The sequence below is a fragment of the Schistocerca cancellata genome, chromosome 9 (genome assembly GCF_023864275.1).
Source record: "Schistocerca cancellata isolate TAMUIC-IGC-003103 chromosome 9, iqSchCanc2.1, whole genome shotgun sequence".
NCBI lineage: Eukaryota > Metazoa > Arthropoda > Insecta > Orthoptera > Acrididae > Schistocerca > Schistocerca cancellata.
Window position 1 is genome coordinate 255162799 of NC_064634.1, and position 17750 is coordinate 255180548.

Genomic DNA, 17750 nt, shown 5'->3' on the forward strand with positions numbered 1-17750 from the left:
GGCCGGTAATTTTCTATGTCTTCTGCATTACCTTTCTTAAGCCAAGGTACAACTCTTGCCTGTTTTAACTGCTCTGGTAATGTTCTTGATGTGAAGGATTCATTTATTATACTTCTTAAGGGGCCTTGTATAATCTCTATGCATTGTTTCAGTACACACATTGGTACTTCATCTAAGCCTACTGACTTTTTATTTTTAGGTTTTGAACAGTTTTATTGACTTCGTTCTCTGTGCTTGGAAGTAACATCATTGTGGTTAGTGCAACATTATTTACTGGCGTTACATTATTTGTTTTGGGAAATTTTTGCTGTAACGTTTCTACAATGCTTGAAAAATGCACATTTATATAGTTTGCAATGTGTTGTGAATCATTTATTGTCTTATCACCCTCCATTAGCAGTATGTTATTCTCGGTTTGTATGCCTCTCCTCGTTTCCTCTTTTATAACATCGCAGATTGCTTTGCTTTTGTTCTCTGCGCTACATATTCTCTTGTCATTAAATAATTTTTTGCAGCAATCAGAACCTTCCTATAGATCTTCATATTTACATTGGTTTCCTTATACACTTCATCCGAGCTTTGTTTTACTAGTTCTTTTGAAAAATCTTTTATTTTGATTTCTGATAGATGTCGTTTGTAGGTTTGTAGTTTGGGAAATGATTCGATGCCAGATTTTACTGTTGTTGTTTGACAGAGACGGTCTGATAGTCCGAGATCTTTTACAGCCACATCATATTTTTCCCTGTCCATATTTGTGGCCACATGGTCAATTACTGATGTAGTCATTGTAGTAACCCTTGTTGCACTATTGACCAACAGGAACATGACAAATCTTTGAAGGATATTTATGAGGGTGCTGCTGGATTCATTTATGACATTAGTGTTGATGTTAATGTTCCCACACAGAATTATGTCGATCTTTGTACTTGAGACTTTACCTAGAACTTCAGTTAATTTATTGAAAAAAGTGCCCACACTACCATTTGGAGATCTATACACACATAAAATGATTAATTTCTTGGTGATATCAAGCCCTGTTAATTCAAAAGCTGATATTTCGAAGTGTTTGTCTTCACTTGCTGTATTGAGGTCATATCTTGATTTGAACTGTGTTCCTTTTCTGATAGAAATGCATGATCCTCCACTGCTTGATGCAGTTTTGCAGTAAGAGTTTGCCGTTTCATACGATGACAACACTAAATGTTCGATTTCTGTCTCTCTACGCCAGTGCTCAGTAACACAAACTACTGTGCAGTTCAAAGATTGGCTCTCAACTTCTAATGGTCATAGTTTATTTTTTATTTATTACGTGTTTTGATGGAGTATTGTTAAGTCAGTGAAATGCTTCATGTTTGTCTTTCAAATTTTTCGTTTTTCTTTCTGACATCTTGTATGTGTGACACTTGGGGTGTTAAAATCTGTCTTGTGAGTGATAGTTTCAGTATTATTTAAAGTGCTGGAGATATTTTTGAGGCAGGTGAACCTGTTGTCTGGATTTATCCTGAAAAAGACTTACTTTTTCTACCCATGACGATAGGTATTTGACCTTTTGTGGTCGGAAATCCACCCCCTATACTTTCATGAATCAGCTGTACCAATCTTCCCTTCCCAGTCCTGTTTAGGTGTAGGCCTTGCCTAGTGAAACTCCATCTGTTGATAGTCCCGACGGGCACCAGAGAAACATGAGCAAAGTTGGCTGCCCTCAGAGCCATCCCTAACCCCACATTGATTCGCCTCACAGCTCCATCAAGGTGTGGCTAATCATGAGGGTGGAACAGCTCAACAAAGTGTATGTTGTTGCCATGAGTCAGGGAAGCTGCCTTGTCCAGGTCACCACCTGTGTCATATGCCCCATCCCTGTCTAAACTGTTTCCCACCCCACCCACTATCACTACATGGTCCTCTTTTGTTAAGTCCTCTATCACATGACTTAGCCCTGCATTTGGCTTCAATATACTGGTGACCTGGTACGCTCCCCCTAAACTTCCTTGTAACTGAGGGCCTACACCTCTCCCATGCCCACTACCTAGCAGTAGCCTAGGCGTTTTGGGCTCGGCAATGGTAGATACCTGTTTTTGGAGTTGATGATAAAACTGATAGATCGCGTTCTCTTTCTTCCTGTACTCCTACCAGCTGCCATTTCCCAACCACTCTCCTTCCCCCTATCTCCCTTGATCCTTATCAGTTCCTTCCTTGCTTCCTTCAACTGTGACTGAAGGGAACAGATTTTCCTTTCCTGTTCCCCAATCAAAATGTTTCTACTGCAGACTCCGCAGTTACAGAAGAGAGCCTCTTCTGTTCTCCCAATATTCTCCTCACTGCATCACCCCCCCCCCCCCCCCAGTGAACAGTGAAAACATTTGCTACAAGATTGACAACAAATCCCTCTACTCACTAGTATATCAGAGCTCTCACATTTCTCACTCACGGTCAGTTTCGAAATGATAATTAAGTTTAAAGAATGTTTTAAATTTCTCAAAGACACGAGATTGGCTGCATGTAAACGAAAAACGACGCAAAGGTCTTATGTGCAGTTGTTGTTTTTGTATTGATCTAGGGATACAATGAGAGAAGAATGAATTATTAATTACTTTGCTTTTAGAGAATGTACGTATCAAACTTGTTTGGTCAGGTTTTTAAACGTTCATTGCTTAGAAGATTTAGGCCTGGATCGCATCTATCTAACTAGTAAACAATACAAAATATGTTAGTTAAATACGATTTAGAAACGTTTAAGTACCCTTTTATTGCGACAGTAGACGCTGATGAAACTAGTAGCTGTCTTTTTTTAATGACTTTTGCACTATCAAGAAAAGTTGAATATATTTTATTGTGGTTATGTCACGCAAAATTTCAGGTTAAGACGAGATTTTCGTGACTTCAGATAACACGAAGTTTTTTCAAGAACAAACTCTGCTGGGTCTCTAATACTCAATTGTGAGACAAGAACGGACACTACAGCAAGAACTTTTTTTTTTGTCATCAGTCTACTGACTGGTTTGATGCGGCCCGCCACGAATTCCTTTCCTGTGCTAACCTCTTCATCTCAGAGTAGCATTTGCAACCTACGTCCTCAATTATTTGCTTGACGTATTCCAATCTCTGTCTTCCTCTACAGTTTTTGCCCTCTACAGCTCCCTCTCGTACCATGGAAGTCATTCCCTCATGTCTTAGCAGATGTCCTATCATCCTGTCCCTTCTCCTTATCAGTGTTTTCCACATATTCCTTTCCTCTCCGATTCTGCGTAGAACTTCGTCATTCCTTACCTTATCAGTCCACCTAATTTTCAACATTCAACTATAGCACCACATTTCAAATGCTTCGATTCTCTTCTGTTCCGGTTTTCCCACAGTCCATGTTTCACTACCATACAAGTATACGAAACAAATAAAATTTAAATTTGACACTTTTTCCTCTTATATAATTTCTTTTAGCGGACGAAGAAAATACCTATGATCTCACTCAGCAGCCATCTTGAAGAACAGCACAATAAACTGAAACATGTATACATATTTGCTAGCTATAAAACTATTTAACAACACAGATTTACAACAGAACAAGTATATACATGAAAAAGATCAAAACTAGATAGTATGCAACCAAGAGCTCAGCTGAAACAAAGTTTGTCCTTCTCTTATATATAAAATCTTATAACATTCTTATAGATGAGGAAACTCCTAGTACATATGAGGACCAATTGAAAGTAAAATGTCACACATTGAGCTATGAAGTACAATTGTAGGGATATTTACAGATTAGGTACTATCTCGGAGAGTTGTCATAGCATGAGAAAACAACTTGACGCAAAACCCAACAGAAGTCGACATTGTTGTTGTTGTGGTCTTCAGTCCTGAGACTGGTTTGATGCAGCTCTCCATGCTACTCTATCCTGTGCAAGCTTCTTCATCTCCCAGTACCTACTGCAACCTATATCCTTCTGAATCTGCTTAGTGTATTCATCTCTTGGTCTCCCCCTACGATTTTTACCCTCCACGCTACCCTCCAATGCTAAATTGGTGATCCCTTGATGCCTCAGAACATGTCCTACCAACCGATCCCTTCTTCTGGTCAAGTTGTGCCACAAACTTCTCTTCTCCCCAATCCTATTCAATACTTCGTCATTAGTTATGTGATACACCCATCTAATCTTCAGCATTCTTCTGTAGCACCACATTTCGAAAGCTTCTATTCTCTTCTTGTCCAAACTATTTACCGTCCATGTTTCACTTCCATACATGGCTACACTCCATACAAATACTTTCAGAAATGACTCCTGACACTTAAATGTATACTCGATGTTAACAAATTTCTCTTCTTCAGAAACGCTTTCCTTGCCATTGCCAGTCTACATTTTGTATCCTCTCTACTTCGACCATCATCAGTTATTTTGCTCCCCAAATAGCAAAACTCCTTTACTACTTTAAGTGTCTCATTTCCTAATTTAATACCCTCAACATCACCCGACTTAATTCGGCTACATTCCATTATCCTCGTTTTGCTTTTGTTGATGTTCATCTTATATCCTCCCTTCAAGACACCATCCATTCCGTTCAACTGCTCTTCCAAGTCCTTTGCTGTCTCTGACAGAATTACAATGTCATCGGCATGGATTTTAATACCTACTCCGAATTTTTCTTTTGTTTTCTTTACTGCTTTCCTTTACTCGACATATTAAGATTAATTAGCATGCAAAGTGAACGCTAAAAATATTCACAATTACCTTTTCCTAGGATATACAGCAAATCGAAATTACCACAGTGAAACGAACGAACAATGATCTCAAATCCTACTGAAGCAAGGTGAGTCCTCTGAGTTCTCAGCCGACAATGTCATACAGTTTTACTAGGAGTGTAAGTCCTATCTGTAGATGACAAACCATCTAAATAGTAAGACGTAGCAAGTTGTGTCTAGATAGGGAACGTGGGCATGGAAAATATTGTATGCCTCAGCTAAGCAATCAGTGCGTATAACAACATTTAAAAAGTACATTAATACTAAAATTATTAAACAGCAAAATTATAGGAGAAGAAAAAGTATATTGTAGGAAACATAATGGTCAAACGTATGAGGACTTAAATAATGTAGGGGTATATAAATATTGCTGAACAAAAGTAACACCTCTCATCCAAAGTCTTCCTCCACCATTGGTAATTATTTTTATTTTATATTTAAGCAGTAGCTGGGTTCGAAACATACTCAGAGGCGCTACACCTATACCACGGGATTAGCCCATCGGTATGGATGCTTTCTACATATAATCACATTCGCTGTCTCAAGATAATTACATGTGGCTGAGCGATTCCACGCAGGCGAGCGAACAGTACATTATCCTATGGAGTGCTTGTCGCATGGAGCCGTTGAACTCGTGCATGACATTGAGTATGGCCCTACTGAACCCATCGATTCTAGATTCGCGTGGCATTCGTGGTATCCTGAGCAATGCCAGCATCAATATCGTGGTACGATAATCCATTGTCCCGATAGGTCACGTTCCTGCCGTCATCACGCTGGGAGACGCTTTCCTTCTTACACCAGCCAATACTTACTAATTGTTTCTGATTGAGAAATCCTCTGCATCGTCTTTCTTGGTATACAGAATGCAGATGACTTTACTCATACCGGCTTTGTGCGACTGCGCTGAATGCTAATCATTTGCGCAGCCAAGCATGTACTACATCTTACACCAGTTTGAGATATGTTCCATGCCGTCATCATGGAGTTGCTGTTTTAATAGTAATAGTAATAGTGGTAGTTGTAGTAGTTTTAGTCGTCTTTACATCTCTTTTACAGTGGTACTTTCTTGGTATTACAATTTAAGAACAACAAAAATGTTAGGTAACAGAAACTAAAGTAATTCACACATACAGATACCTAGAGACATAAAGGCCTAGTGGATAAGGGTGTGACAGATAGTCGGCCATGGCCTTATATTGGGAACCACCCCGTTATTTGCCTGAAGTAATTTAGGGAAACCACGGAAGACCTATATCAGCGTGGCTGGCTGAATATTGAAGCCTCCACTGTCCTGAAAGCAAAACCACCCTGTTTATAACAGTGCTACCGGATTTGGTTGTACCTAGTGTACAATACTAGCTTAACAATGAAAAAGGTTAATGTAATGGGGCATAAATTCTGATGACATTCTGTTTACAAGAATTTTTATGTGTTCACACCGAGTAAGAATCAATATTCATTCACAGATATTTTGCATTTGCTACATACTCTTTATAGGCGCTATCTACATCTAATTTAACAGTGTCGCTTGCGCTCTCCAAACTATTTTCTAAATTACCTCTCTTTAGCAGAGATACAGCTCTTGCCCATTTTAAATGCTCTGGAAATTTCCCTGGTGTGAAGGATTCATTAGTTATGTTTGCTAAGGGAGCTTGTATACTCTATATGCATTCTTACTTGACACACATGGAAACTTCATTTTGTGCTACAGAAGTTCTATTTTTTAGTTTTTGTACAGTTTCACTAAATTGCTACTCTTAGGTAGGTAATAACATCATTAAACTTAGTGCTTAATTATGTGGGGTGTTATGTTTGACTTTTGGGAATTTTTGCTTTAACATCTCTACAGTAATTGAAAAATGCTTATTCACATATTTTGCTAGATGGTGTGGGTCGTTTATTACTTCATCCCCCTCCGTCATTCGTACATTATTATGTCTTTGTTTGTGGGTCCCAATTTCCTTTTTTATGATATGCTGGACTGCTGGGCTTCTATTTTCTGCTTTGCAAATTATTTTGTAATTAAATGATCCTATTGTAGCAATCAGCACCCTTCCTACAAAAAGTTTTGTCCCTATGACAGAATTTTAAGAATTACAGCTCATTATGACATTTGCATGAAACTGAGCCACCTAAAGATCAGGGTGGACTTATTAAAACCTGTTGTTATCCACATGTTTTGTGAGACATTGATGTTTATGTGGATACTAGGGGAAATGCTTTTTCGAAGTTCAGTTTCAATACAGCTGAAAATTTAGTCAATTTCACATTTACATTGGTTTCGCTGTACATCTCATACCACTTTTATTTTGCTAGTTCTTTGGAAAAATCTTGTATTTTGATTTCTGTTAAATGTCTTTTGTAAACTTGCAGTTTAGGAAAGTTGTCCTTGCCACATTTCAGTGTTATTATTCAAAAGAACTGTTCTGACATTTCTAGAGTTTCTACAGCTACATCACACTTTCCCCTGTCCATGTTTGTGGTTATGTTGATATTTACTAATACAGTTACTGTAGTAAACCTTATTGCACTACTGACCATCACGAACATGCCAAATCTCTGAAGAATATTTAGGATGGTTCTATTAGTTCATTTATGATATTTGTGTTTACGTCACCTCACAAAATTATGTTGACTTTCTTACTTCAGACTTCATCTAGAAATTCTGTTAATTATTGAAACAAGTGTCCAAACAATCGATACACATAAAAAATGATTGATTTCTTAGTGTTATCAAGCCCTGTTAGTTCAACAGGTGATTTCAAAGTGTTTGTATTCAATTAATACACTAAAATCGCCTCTTGATTTGAACTGTTTTCTGTTTCTTCAATAAATACCTCGCCCTCTGGTCTTTGAATTAGTCCTACAATATGAGGCTACTCTTCATTGAAAGATAATACTATGTGTTTGATTTCTGCGTCTCTACATCAATGCTTAGTGACACAAACAGTTGAAAGTTTGGAGCTCGTTTTCAAGCTGTTAAAGTTTTTATTGATGGCCAGTGTTGGTGAAGTATTGTTAAGTATATGAAATGTCCGTGCTACTTTCTTCAGTGGTTCCTATTTGTTATGAAATATTGTGTTTGTCATTTGGTGTGTTAGATACCGTCTTGTGAATGACTGTTTCAGAATTTTTTAAACTGCTAGAAGTACTCTTTATGCACAAGGAATGTTTGGTCTGGATTTATCCTACTGTGACAAGAGATATTTGATCATGTGTGCCCCGAGATCCACCCCCAATACTTTCATGATTCAGATGTACCAATCTTCCCTTCCCAGTTCTGGTTAGGTGTAAGCGAAGCCTAGTGAAACCACATCTATTGACAGTCCAGACGGGCATCAGAGCAACATGGGCAAAGTCGGCCGCCATCAGTGCCGTCCCTAACCCCAGATTAATCCAACTCACAGCGCTATTAAGGTGTGGCCGATCATGACCCTTACGTTGGTTCCAAGAGACAGGAAAGCTATGTTGTCAAGGTCACCATCTACCTCATACTTACATCCACGTGACTGCTCTGCAGTTCACTGTTACCTACCCTGCAGAAGGTTCTTCGAACCACTTCTCTCTAATTCTCTACTGTTCCGCTCTCGAACCGCCTGCAGGGGCAGTCAAACAGTTAAATTTTACTGTTCAAGCTCTGATTTCTCTTACATTGTTATGATGATCATGTCTCCCTCTGTAGATGTGGACCAAATTTCACACTATAAGGACAAACATGGTGACTGAAATTTCGTGAGAAGATCATGCCACAGCGGAAAACGCCTTTCTTTTAATGACTTCCACCCGAATTCGTGTATCATATCCGTGATATTCTCTCTCGTGTTTCGTGTTAATACAAAACGAGCAGCCCTTGTTTGAACTTTTTAGACGTCCTTCGTTAATTCTGATGTGGATCCTACACCGTACAGGTGCACAGAAATAGTCCAGAAAATGACGGACGACCGTTATGTAAGCAGTCTCTTTGGTAGACCTACTGCATTTTCAAAATTTTCTGCCAATAAATCGCAGTCTTTTGTTTGCTTTCCCCACATCATTAATTTAGGTTATTCGTAGTTGTAATCCCTATTCATTCAGTTGAATTAAAAACCCTTAGACCCTTTTGAATTTTTCGTGTAACCAAAATTTAACGTATTCCTTTTGGTATTCACGTGGATGATTTCAGACTGTTCATTAGTTACCGTCAATTTCCACACTTACCATCATGCTCACATGCTGCCTACAGCAATCTGCAATTGGTTTTGATCATCTGATGATATCCTTTTTTTTTTAACCCATCATTCTTCTGACTGATGTGGTCCGCTACGAATTCCTCTCCTTTGCCAACCTCTTCATCTCAGAGTAGCAGTTGCAAACTACGCCCTCAATCATTTACTGGATGTATTCCAATCTCTTCCTTCCTCTACAGTTTTTGCCCTCTACAGCTCCGTCTAGTACCAAGGAAGTCACTACCTGGTATCGTAACAGACGTCCCATCGTCCTGTCTCTTCTCCTTGTCAGAGTTATCCATACATTAATTTACTCTCCGATTCTGCGCAGAACCTCCTAATTTATTACCGTAACATTGCACCCAGTATTCAACATTCGTCTGTAACATCATATCTCAGTCCGCTTGTTAGCTGAGTTCGAATGTGCATGCCTATCATGCAGTGGGTCCAGGTTCGATTCCTGACTGGGTTGGAGATTTTCTACGCCTGTGGACTGGGAGTAGTGTTATCATCATCACCGACGTACAAGACGCCCAATATGGCGTCACCTGAAATCAGACTTGCACCCGGCGGCCGAATTTCCCCGAACGGGGCCTCCAGGCAAACAATGACACGATCATTTAACTTTTTACCACATCTCAAATGCAGTCCATGTTTCACTACCACACAATGCTGTGCTCCAGACTCACATTCTCAGAAATTATTCCTCAAATTAAGGTCTACGTTTGATACTAGTAGACTTCTCTTGACCAGGAATGCCCTTTTTGCCAGTGCCAGTCTGCTTTTGATGTCCTCTGTGCGTCGTCCATCTTGGGTTACTTAGCTGCCTAGATAGCAGAATTCGTTAACTTCGTCTACTTCATGATTACCTATTCTGATATTTAACTTCTCGCTGTTCTCATATCTGCTATTTCTCACTACTTTCGTCTATCTTCGACTTACTCTCAGTCCATATTCTGTATTCATTAGACTTTTCATTTGATTAAGAAGATCCTGTAATTCTTTCGCACTTTCACTGGGGGCAGCAATGTCATCAGTGAATCTTTTCATTGAAATTCTTTCATCCTTAATTTTAATCCCACTTTTGAATCTTCTTTCATTTCCGTTATTCCTTCTTCGATGTACAGGTTCAACATTAAGAGCGGAAGACTGCATCTCTGTCTTGCCTCTTCTTAACCCGAGCACTTCATTCTTAGTCGTCCACTCTTATTATTACCTCTTGGCTCTTGAGCATGTTGTATATTACCTGTCACTCCCTACAACTTACCCATATTTTTCTCATAATTTCGAACATCTAGTACCAGTTTACGTTGTCGAACGTTCTTCCAGGTAGACAAATCCTATAAACGTGTCTTGATTTTCCTTTAGTCTTGGTTCCATTGTCAACTGCAACGTCAGAACTGCCTCTCTTGTGCATTTACTTTCCTAAAGCCAAACTGATTGTCATCTAGCACATCCTCAAATTTTTTTACCATTCTTTTGTATATTATTCTTGTTAGCAACTTGGATGAGTGAACCGTTAAGCTGATTGTGCGATAATTCTCGTACTTGTCAGCTCTTGCAGTTTTCGGAATTGTGTGGATAATATTTTTCCGAAAGTCAGATAGAATGTCGCCAGACTCATACATTCTACACACCAACGTGAATATCCGTATTGTTTACACTTCCACCAATGATTTGAGAAATTCTGATGGGAAGTTAGCTATCCCTTCTGCCTTATTTAAGTCCTTCAAAGCTCTCTTAAATTTTGATACTAATACTGGATCACCATGTGTTCTAAATCGACTCCTGTTTCCTCTTCTATCACATCAGACAATTCTTCCCCTTCATAGTGGCTTTCAATGTATTATTTCCACTCTCTCCTCTACATTTAGCAGTGGAATTTTCATAGCACTCTTAATGTTACCGCCCTTACTTTTAATGTCACCGAAGGTTGTTTTGTCTTTCCTGTATACTGAACCTGTCCTTCTGACAACCATTTATTTTCTATTTTTTCAAATTTTTCATGTAACAGTTTTGTCTTAGCATCCCGGCACTTCGTGTTTATTTCATTCCTCAGCGACTTCTATTTCTGTATTCCTGAGTTGACCTGAACAATTTTGTACATCCTCCTTTCATCGATCAATTGAAGTATTTCTTCTGTAAACCATGGTTTCTTCGCAGTTACCTTCTTTGTACCTTTGCTTTTCTTTCGAATGTCTGCGATGAACCTTTTTAGAGATGTCCGCTCCTCTTCAACTATACTGCCTACTATTTCTAATTGGTGTATCTAAGATATCTCCAAGCGTATCTCGTCATTCCTTAGTACTGCCGTATCGCACTTCTTTACGTTTAGATTCTTCCTGTCTAATAGTTTAAACTTCAGCCTACTCTTTATCACTGCTATATTGTGATCTGAGTCTATATCTGTTCCTGGGTACGCCTTACAATTCAGTATCTGTTTTCGGAGTCTCTGTCTGACCATGATGTAATATAACTGAAATCTTCTCGTGTCACGCTGCCTTTTCGGAGTATACGTCCTCCTCTTGTAATTCTTGAACAGAATATAGGCTATTACTAGCTGAAATTTGTTACAGAACTCAATTAGCCTTTCTCCTCTCTCAGTCCTTGTCCCAAGCCCTTATTCTCCTCTAACCTTTTCTTGTACTCCTTCCCCTACAATTTCACTGCAGTCCCCCATGACTATTAGATTTTCATCGCCATTTACGTACTGTATTTCCCTTTCAATATCCTTATATACTTTATGTACTTAGCTTTCGACGTCGGTTTGTGTACCTGAACTATCGTTGTCGGTGTTGGTTGGCTGTCGTTTCTCACAAGAACAACCCGATAACTGAACTGTTCACAGAAACACTCTCTCTTCCCTACCTTCCAATTCATAACGAATCCTACTCCCGTTATGCCATTTTCTGCTGCTGTTGATATTACCCTGTACCCATCAGACCAGCAATCCTTTCCTTCTTTCCATTTCACTTCACTGACCCCCCTCCCCCCCCCCCTACTATATCTAGACTGAGCCTTTGAATTTACCTTTTCAGATTTTCTAGTTTCCTGTCACGTTAAAGCTTCTGACATTCCCCATCCCGACTCGCAGAAAGTTATCCTTTCGTTGATTACTCATTTTGAGTGGAAATCACGAATCCAATTATACAACTGACACAATAATCTATAGGCACACCGTTTAATTAGAAGTCTCTCATGAGGAACTCCTTCAAATCCTTCTGGAAATCTAGAATTTTTGAATCATTTTGACGTCCCTTGTCGACAGCACTCATTTCTTCATCAAAGTAAATATGTAGTTAGCTGTGTTTCGGAAGACAGATGATTCCTGAATCTATGTTGGTTGTTTGTCAATAAGTTACTTTCTTTGAGGTAACTCATAATGTTAGATCACAGTATATGTCTGAAAATCGTCCTCCAGATTATCCTGTTTCATTTCTTGCGTATTGGTTGCAGATGTGTCACTTCTCAGTCCTTGTGTACTCATATTTCGACGAGTGGGTTGTTGTATAAGATTACTAAGGATGGACGCAGTGTATCAGCATACTCTGAAAGGCACGTGTCTTGTTATACAGTTTATACTGGAGGCCTTGCCTGTGTTAAGTCACGCAACCACTTCTAAGTAACTAATGTTGACAGTTGTTCCTGATTCCCCATGCCTGTAATAACTGTTTACTGCCCAATCCACTATCACTACCAGCTCCTTCTTCGAAAAATCCTGATGCAAAAGCCCTAAGTCCTCTATTATTTACCTTAGCCCTGCAGTTGGAATGGAAATGCTAGTGGCCTGGTACGCTGACCCTAAGAATTCCTGTAGCTGATGGCCTGCACCTCGCCCACGGCTGCTGCGTAACACTGTTCATTCCTAGGCAACGTGAACTCGGTTGAACTGTGCTGCACATTCCCTGCTTCTAGTCGTACCAGAGACGCTTCTCCACTTAACTCTGGCAGTGATAGACACGTACTTTTCGTGTTGATACTAAACGTAGCACCGTGCTTTCTCTATCTCGTTATCTTCCATCCAGCTACCAATTCCAAAGTAACCTCCATCCCTATCTCTCACCAAATCACTTTCTTACTTGCGTCCTCCAACTGGAAAAGTTCTTTTTTTTCTAATCTTCAATCGAAATGTCCCTACTGAATGCTCTGTGGTTTGAAGAGAGAGTTGTCCAGACGTTCTCCTCACTGCCCACTGCATCTTCCCCCGCCCCACCACCACCCCCACCCCCTTGTAAAAATATTTCCTACAATATTGGCAACAAACCGCCCTTCTTACTAACCTATATCAGCTCCCTCTTTGGCCATTCACGGTCAGTTTCGAATAAAGAGTTAAATTGAACTGTAAAGAGTATCTCAACTTCGTCGAGGTTCGAGGTTGGCTGTACGTAAACAAATACGACACTATGTGTTTTGCGCTGTTGCCGATGACTTTGGTACTGATTTAGAGATATGATAGAAGAATAGAAGTTACTTCTATTTTAGAGATTTCATGTTACCGAGATAGTTTGGTTAAGTTTTTAAGGATTTATAACCCTGAAACGAGTTCGTTTGGGTGACTATTCTCTGCAGTCACCACAGAAATATTTGTGTGGTAAGTAAAAAAGTCTTCTCTTGCTACACTGTATTTTATTTCTCCCAGACGACTTCCACCTTATCATAATAGTATTAATTCCTCCCAACCGCTACCCACTCACTTGTCCATGAACCTCTCCATAAAAAACATTTAAACCAAACCTTAAATCAGCTGAACACCAATACCTCCAAACATTCCACACACACACACACACACACACACACACACACACACACACACATAAACATAACAGAAATGAGCAGACATTAGTTTCCAGCATATACCTCGTTAAGCACGTAAACAAACCAAACAGTATGAGGATGAGAAGTGAAAGTAGTTACGCCTTGAAATCGCAGAAATTTGTTCGTTCAAATATCTATACTTAGTGACATAATTCATCATAACAATAAGGGCAAACACGATGAAATGTGGGAAGAAAAGTTTCAGAACATAAAACATCTTTATGGTTCGTAAATAGAGCTGTAGTGCGACTTTCAGCATGTGACAAGATGAGAGGAAACGCAGATGCCGAATAAAAACGCGGAGAACTGTAAGTAATCACTTATTTGCATAAAAAACGAGACATTAACTGTTTTATAATCTGCAAATAACACATATCGAAACAAAGCTGTATCGTCCTAGATCCCACTAATGATGCTTTAAAGTGAAAAAAGACGAAAGTCGTCTGGGAAAAATAAAATACAGTGAGAAGGTCTTTTTTACTTACAAAATAAATATAACCCGGAAAGTTTAGGCCTAGATCGTATGTATTTAAGTTGTAGACAATAGGAAATGTGTTGAGAAACACGGCTTAGTAACGTTAAATTACCTTGTTATAGTGAGAATGTACACTACTGAAACTTATAGCGGCCTTGTTTTAACGACTTTCATACTATTAAGAAAACTTGAACAGAATTTTCAATGTCCCACAGTATTTCGGCCTACTTCATGAGTGTTTCTCAGATAAAACACAATAGGAACGCTATACATTCACTTATGTAACAGAAAAAACAAAATGTATTTGAATTTAATACTACTTCTTCTTAAATAATTACGTTTTGAGTTGGTAACATACCCCTATATGTCACTACGCGTGTTATTGGATCCAGTACTGTACCAGTCGGTTGTTTCCACGCAGTTGTATGAGTAATAGGAAATTTCAGTTAGACAGTTTGTTACCGTTGTTTTCAGAGCAAGGACTTCACTGCCGTATTCCGATGTGTCGCTTTCATGCCCATTCCTTGCGGCCAGGTTTTACTCTACTGCTGGGCGGCTCACAACGTAACAGAACAGGTGAGCACAGTATGGTGCTAAGTTAATACTATGAACTGGATTTGTGTGTCTCTACACTAGTTCTCTGTGACACAGGCTGCCGTGCAGTTCAAGATTGGAGCTCAGCTTCAGTGTAATGTTTTACTGATTGCATGTCTTGGTGATGTATTGTTATGTATGTGAAATGTCCACGTCACTTTTGCCAATGGTTTCTTTTTCTGTTTGAAATGCATTACGTGTCTATTGGTGTGTTGTAATCTATCTTTTCAGTGATGGCATCAGAATTTTTTTAAACTGCGAGAGACACTCTTTTGGCATGGAGAACCGTGTGTGGCCAGAGATCAACCCCCTGTACTTTCACGGATCAGCTGTTTCTGTTAACCATTCCATTTCCACAACTGGCAGCTTTTATGTAGCAATGACGTGACCAAGTCGTCATCGTTTTTTCTGGTGTCATGGGCTATACACGTCATGACTGGTGGACTTTTGCAGGGAAAACCACATGCTGAGTGGCTAAGTGCGGTAGGAATAGGCGATTGTTGTTCGTACTCAAGCAGTTGCACCCATCTAATGTAGGAATAAACCGTTAAGAAATACGTAGAAATTTTTTCAACTGGATGATGCCTGTTGTGACTGAAAATTCGCAATTTTTCACAAACACAACTTTTATTTATGTAAGTTTACAAGGTTGATGACTGAACAACAAAAGAAAAGCATAAGAGTCTCCTAATTTTCCACAAAGATTTGTGGTAACACACACACACACTAGTAAAAGTCTAATTCAAGGACGAAGACGTAATCTTCAGTCGTCGAAATCCACGAGGTCGGCATCCAGAGTGAACTGCGCGTAGGGGCTGGTTCCAGCCCCTAAATAGCTGTCTCCAGCCAATCAGATTTTGGCGTAGTGATACTTCCTGCAGGCCGTGGCTCGAGCCCCCCCCCCCCCCCTCAACCCTCTGCATGACGTAGTGTTGGGAATGTCTGTTTCCATTCTCTTGTATGTAAATAGCGGGTGTTTACAATGGTGCCTTGGTACGCCTTGGATATAGACAACTCAGTCTTCTGTGGTGTATTAGGGGTTGCCGGCCCACAGGGGCTACCTTGGATCCAGCATAACAATGTCATTTGGCACAAATTTTAATAAATGCTCTCTGTAGCTTCCTTGGAGCTAATTATGCATGACAAAAGTGGAAAAAGAACGCCTGCAGTCTGGCCCTGAGTACTACGTGATAGTAGACTGACCGCTGTGTTATATGCTGTCAGCACACCTTACTCTGGCCGTTGTCGGCGTTCCAATCTAAGAGCCCCTACATCTCACTCAGGTAGCTGGCATCTCGAGGCTAAGTGCACCGTTCCAGTTCTCCCTCCAAAGAAAAATCCCTATCGGTACCGGAAATAGACTCCGAGCCTCTCGCATGAGGGCCTGTCGCATTGACCGTTGGTCTGTGGAGGCGGGCTTCACACATAGGAGGGTTGGAAAGTACTCAGAATCGATGCGCAGATGCTGACAATCATATCACCGACTGAATTTGATTTAGCATGGGCATAGGAAGCTTATGTATTGTAGTTCCTGTCCAATGAGAGGAAAGTAAAAGTTCTACTTCGTAAAGCAGGGTCAACATTCCAGTGATACCTGCTCCTTCCCAAGACCTTGCTAAAGTCAAAATGAGGTGCACCATACGGTGCACTCGTTGCTCTCCACAACTTCTTCTAGAAAGAGCAGATAACGAGGACACTAGGCGCTACCGGATATCATTTACTTCATAATTAAAGCCCACAAATCTGTTTTTTTGTCTGCATTAGTGACTAGCGAATAGTGGTGGGCTAACTAACATGAGTGTCTACAGACTACGTTGTTTTTCTGACAAACGGATATGAGTGCTCGCACTATGTAACAGCGTCACCATTGTATTTAACAGTAATGATAACGACATTTAAATGTGTCAGCTCATTTTAGCTTCACATGGCCTAATAGATACAGCATCTTCAATTGAGAATGGCCTAAGGCCGAAATTGCAATCGTGAAATAAAGAAAGTGTTACAGTCACTGGCGTAAATATGATTTCTTTTATACCGTACCATGTGTCTTTAAGTGGCCTAAAATACGTACCTGCCACGCCGAAATGAAAGAACACTCACAAGGTTTGTAATATGAATGCTGTCGCGGCGATATCTACCAATATTCTCTACACAGCAACAGTGACACAGCTAACATCATCAAGGCAGAGAGCCACGGAGAATCGGAACGGGAAGTTCAATGGCTTTCACTACTACAACATGGAGCAGAATGAAAAATTGCATAACGTACTGTGACTAACATGACAGCAAGAAATGTCGACGCGGGTGCCATCTCAGCACTTAAGAAAGGATTAAATTTCGCTTTTTCACCACGATTACACCTTTCGATGAGATATTGATACTGAACAAGCAGTTCGCAAGTTAACCAGTGAATTTAAAGAAGAAATTGGTGGAGCAGCATTCTGTTAAAATCCAAGCCTCCAGCACCAAACATGACTAGAATGTGATGCCCTCCATGCTCTCCGAACGACTCTCACACCGTCGTCCTGCCAGCTGAAGAGGGAAATGCTGCCGTCCTAATGAAACCGGCTGACTATGACGCGTAAATACGACGGATGCTGGAACAAGATTCGTAATAGAAACTGCCTCGGGACCCAACAACCGGAATAGTGAGAAACACCTCGGAGCTTCTCAATCGTTATCGTTGAAGAGAGTGTTATTAAAAACCTTCTCCCTCTGGCACCCAGACCACCCACGTTGTATTGTCTGCCAAAGACACACAAGAAGGAAACATCTTTAACGCATACTGTGAGCACCATCGCATCGCCGACCTCTGGATTTCCAAACACTTGGCCGGTCTCCTCTTGACTCACACTGGATATTGTGCGCACCTTATGAGAAATACGGGGGACTTCATTGATCGTATTAGATGTCTACTCCTTGGTGA

At 40.1% G+C, this 17750-nt stretch overlaps 1 protein-coding gene across 1 annotated transcript in view; it reads left to right on the forward strand.

Moving 5' to 3' along the window:
* LOC126101329 (odorant receptor 43a-like) overlaps window positions 1–17750 on the forward strand; it is a 58957-nt gene that overhangs the window by 26893 nt on the left and 14314 nt on the right. Inside the window, exon 3 of the mRNA XM_049912001.1 lies at window positions 14705–14806. Within this exon, the coding sequence (XP_049767958.1) occupies window positions 14705–14806 (102 nt within the window). The remainder of the gene's footprint in view (window positions 1–14704; window positions 14807–17750) is intronic.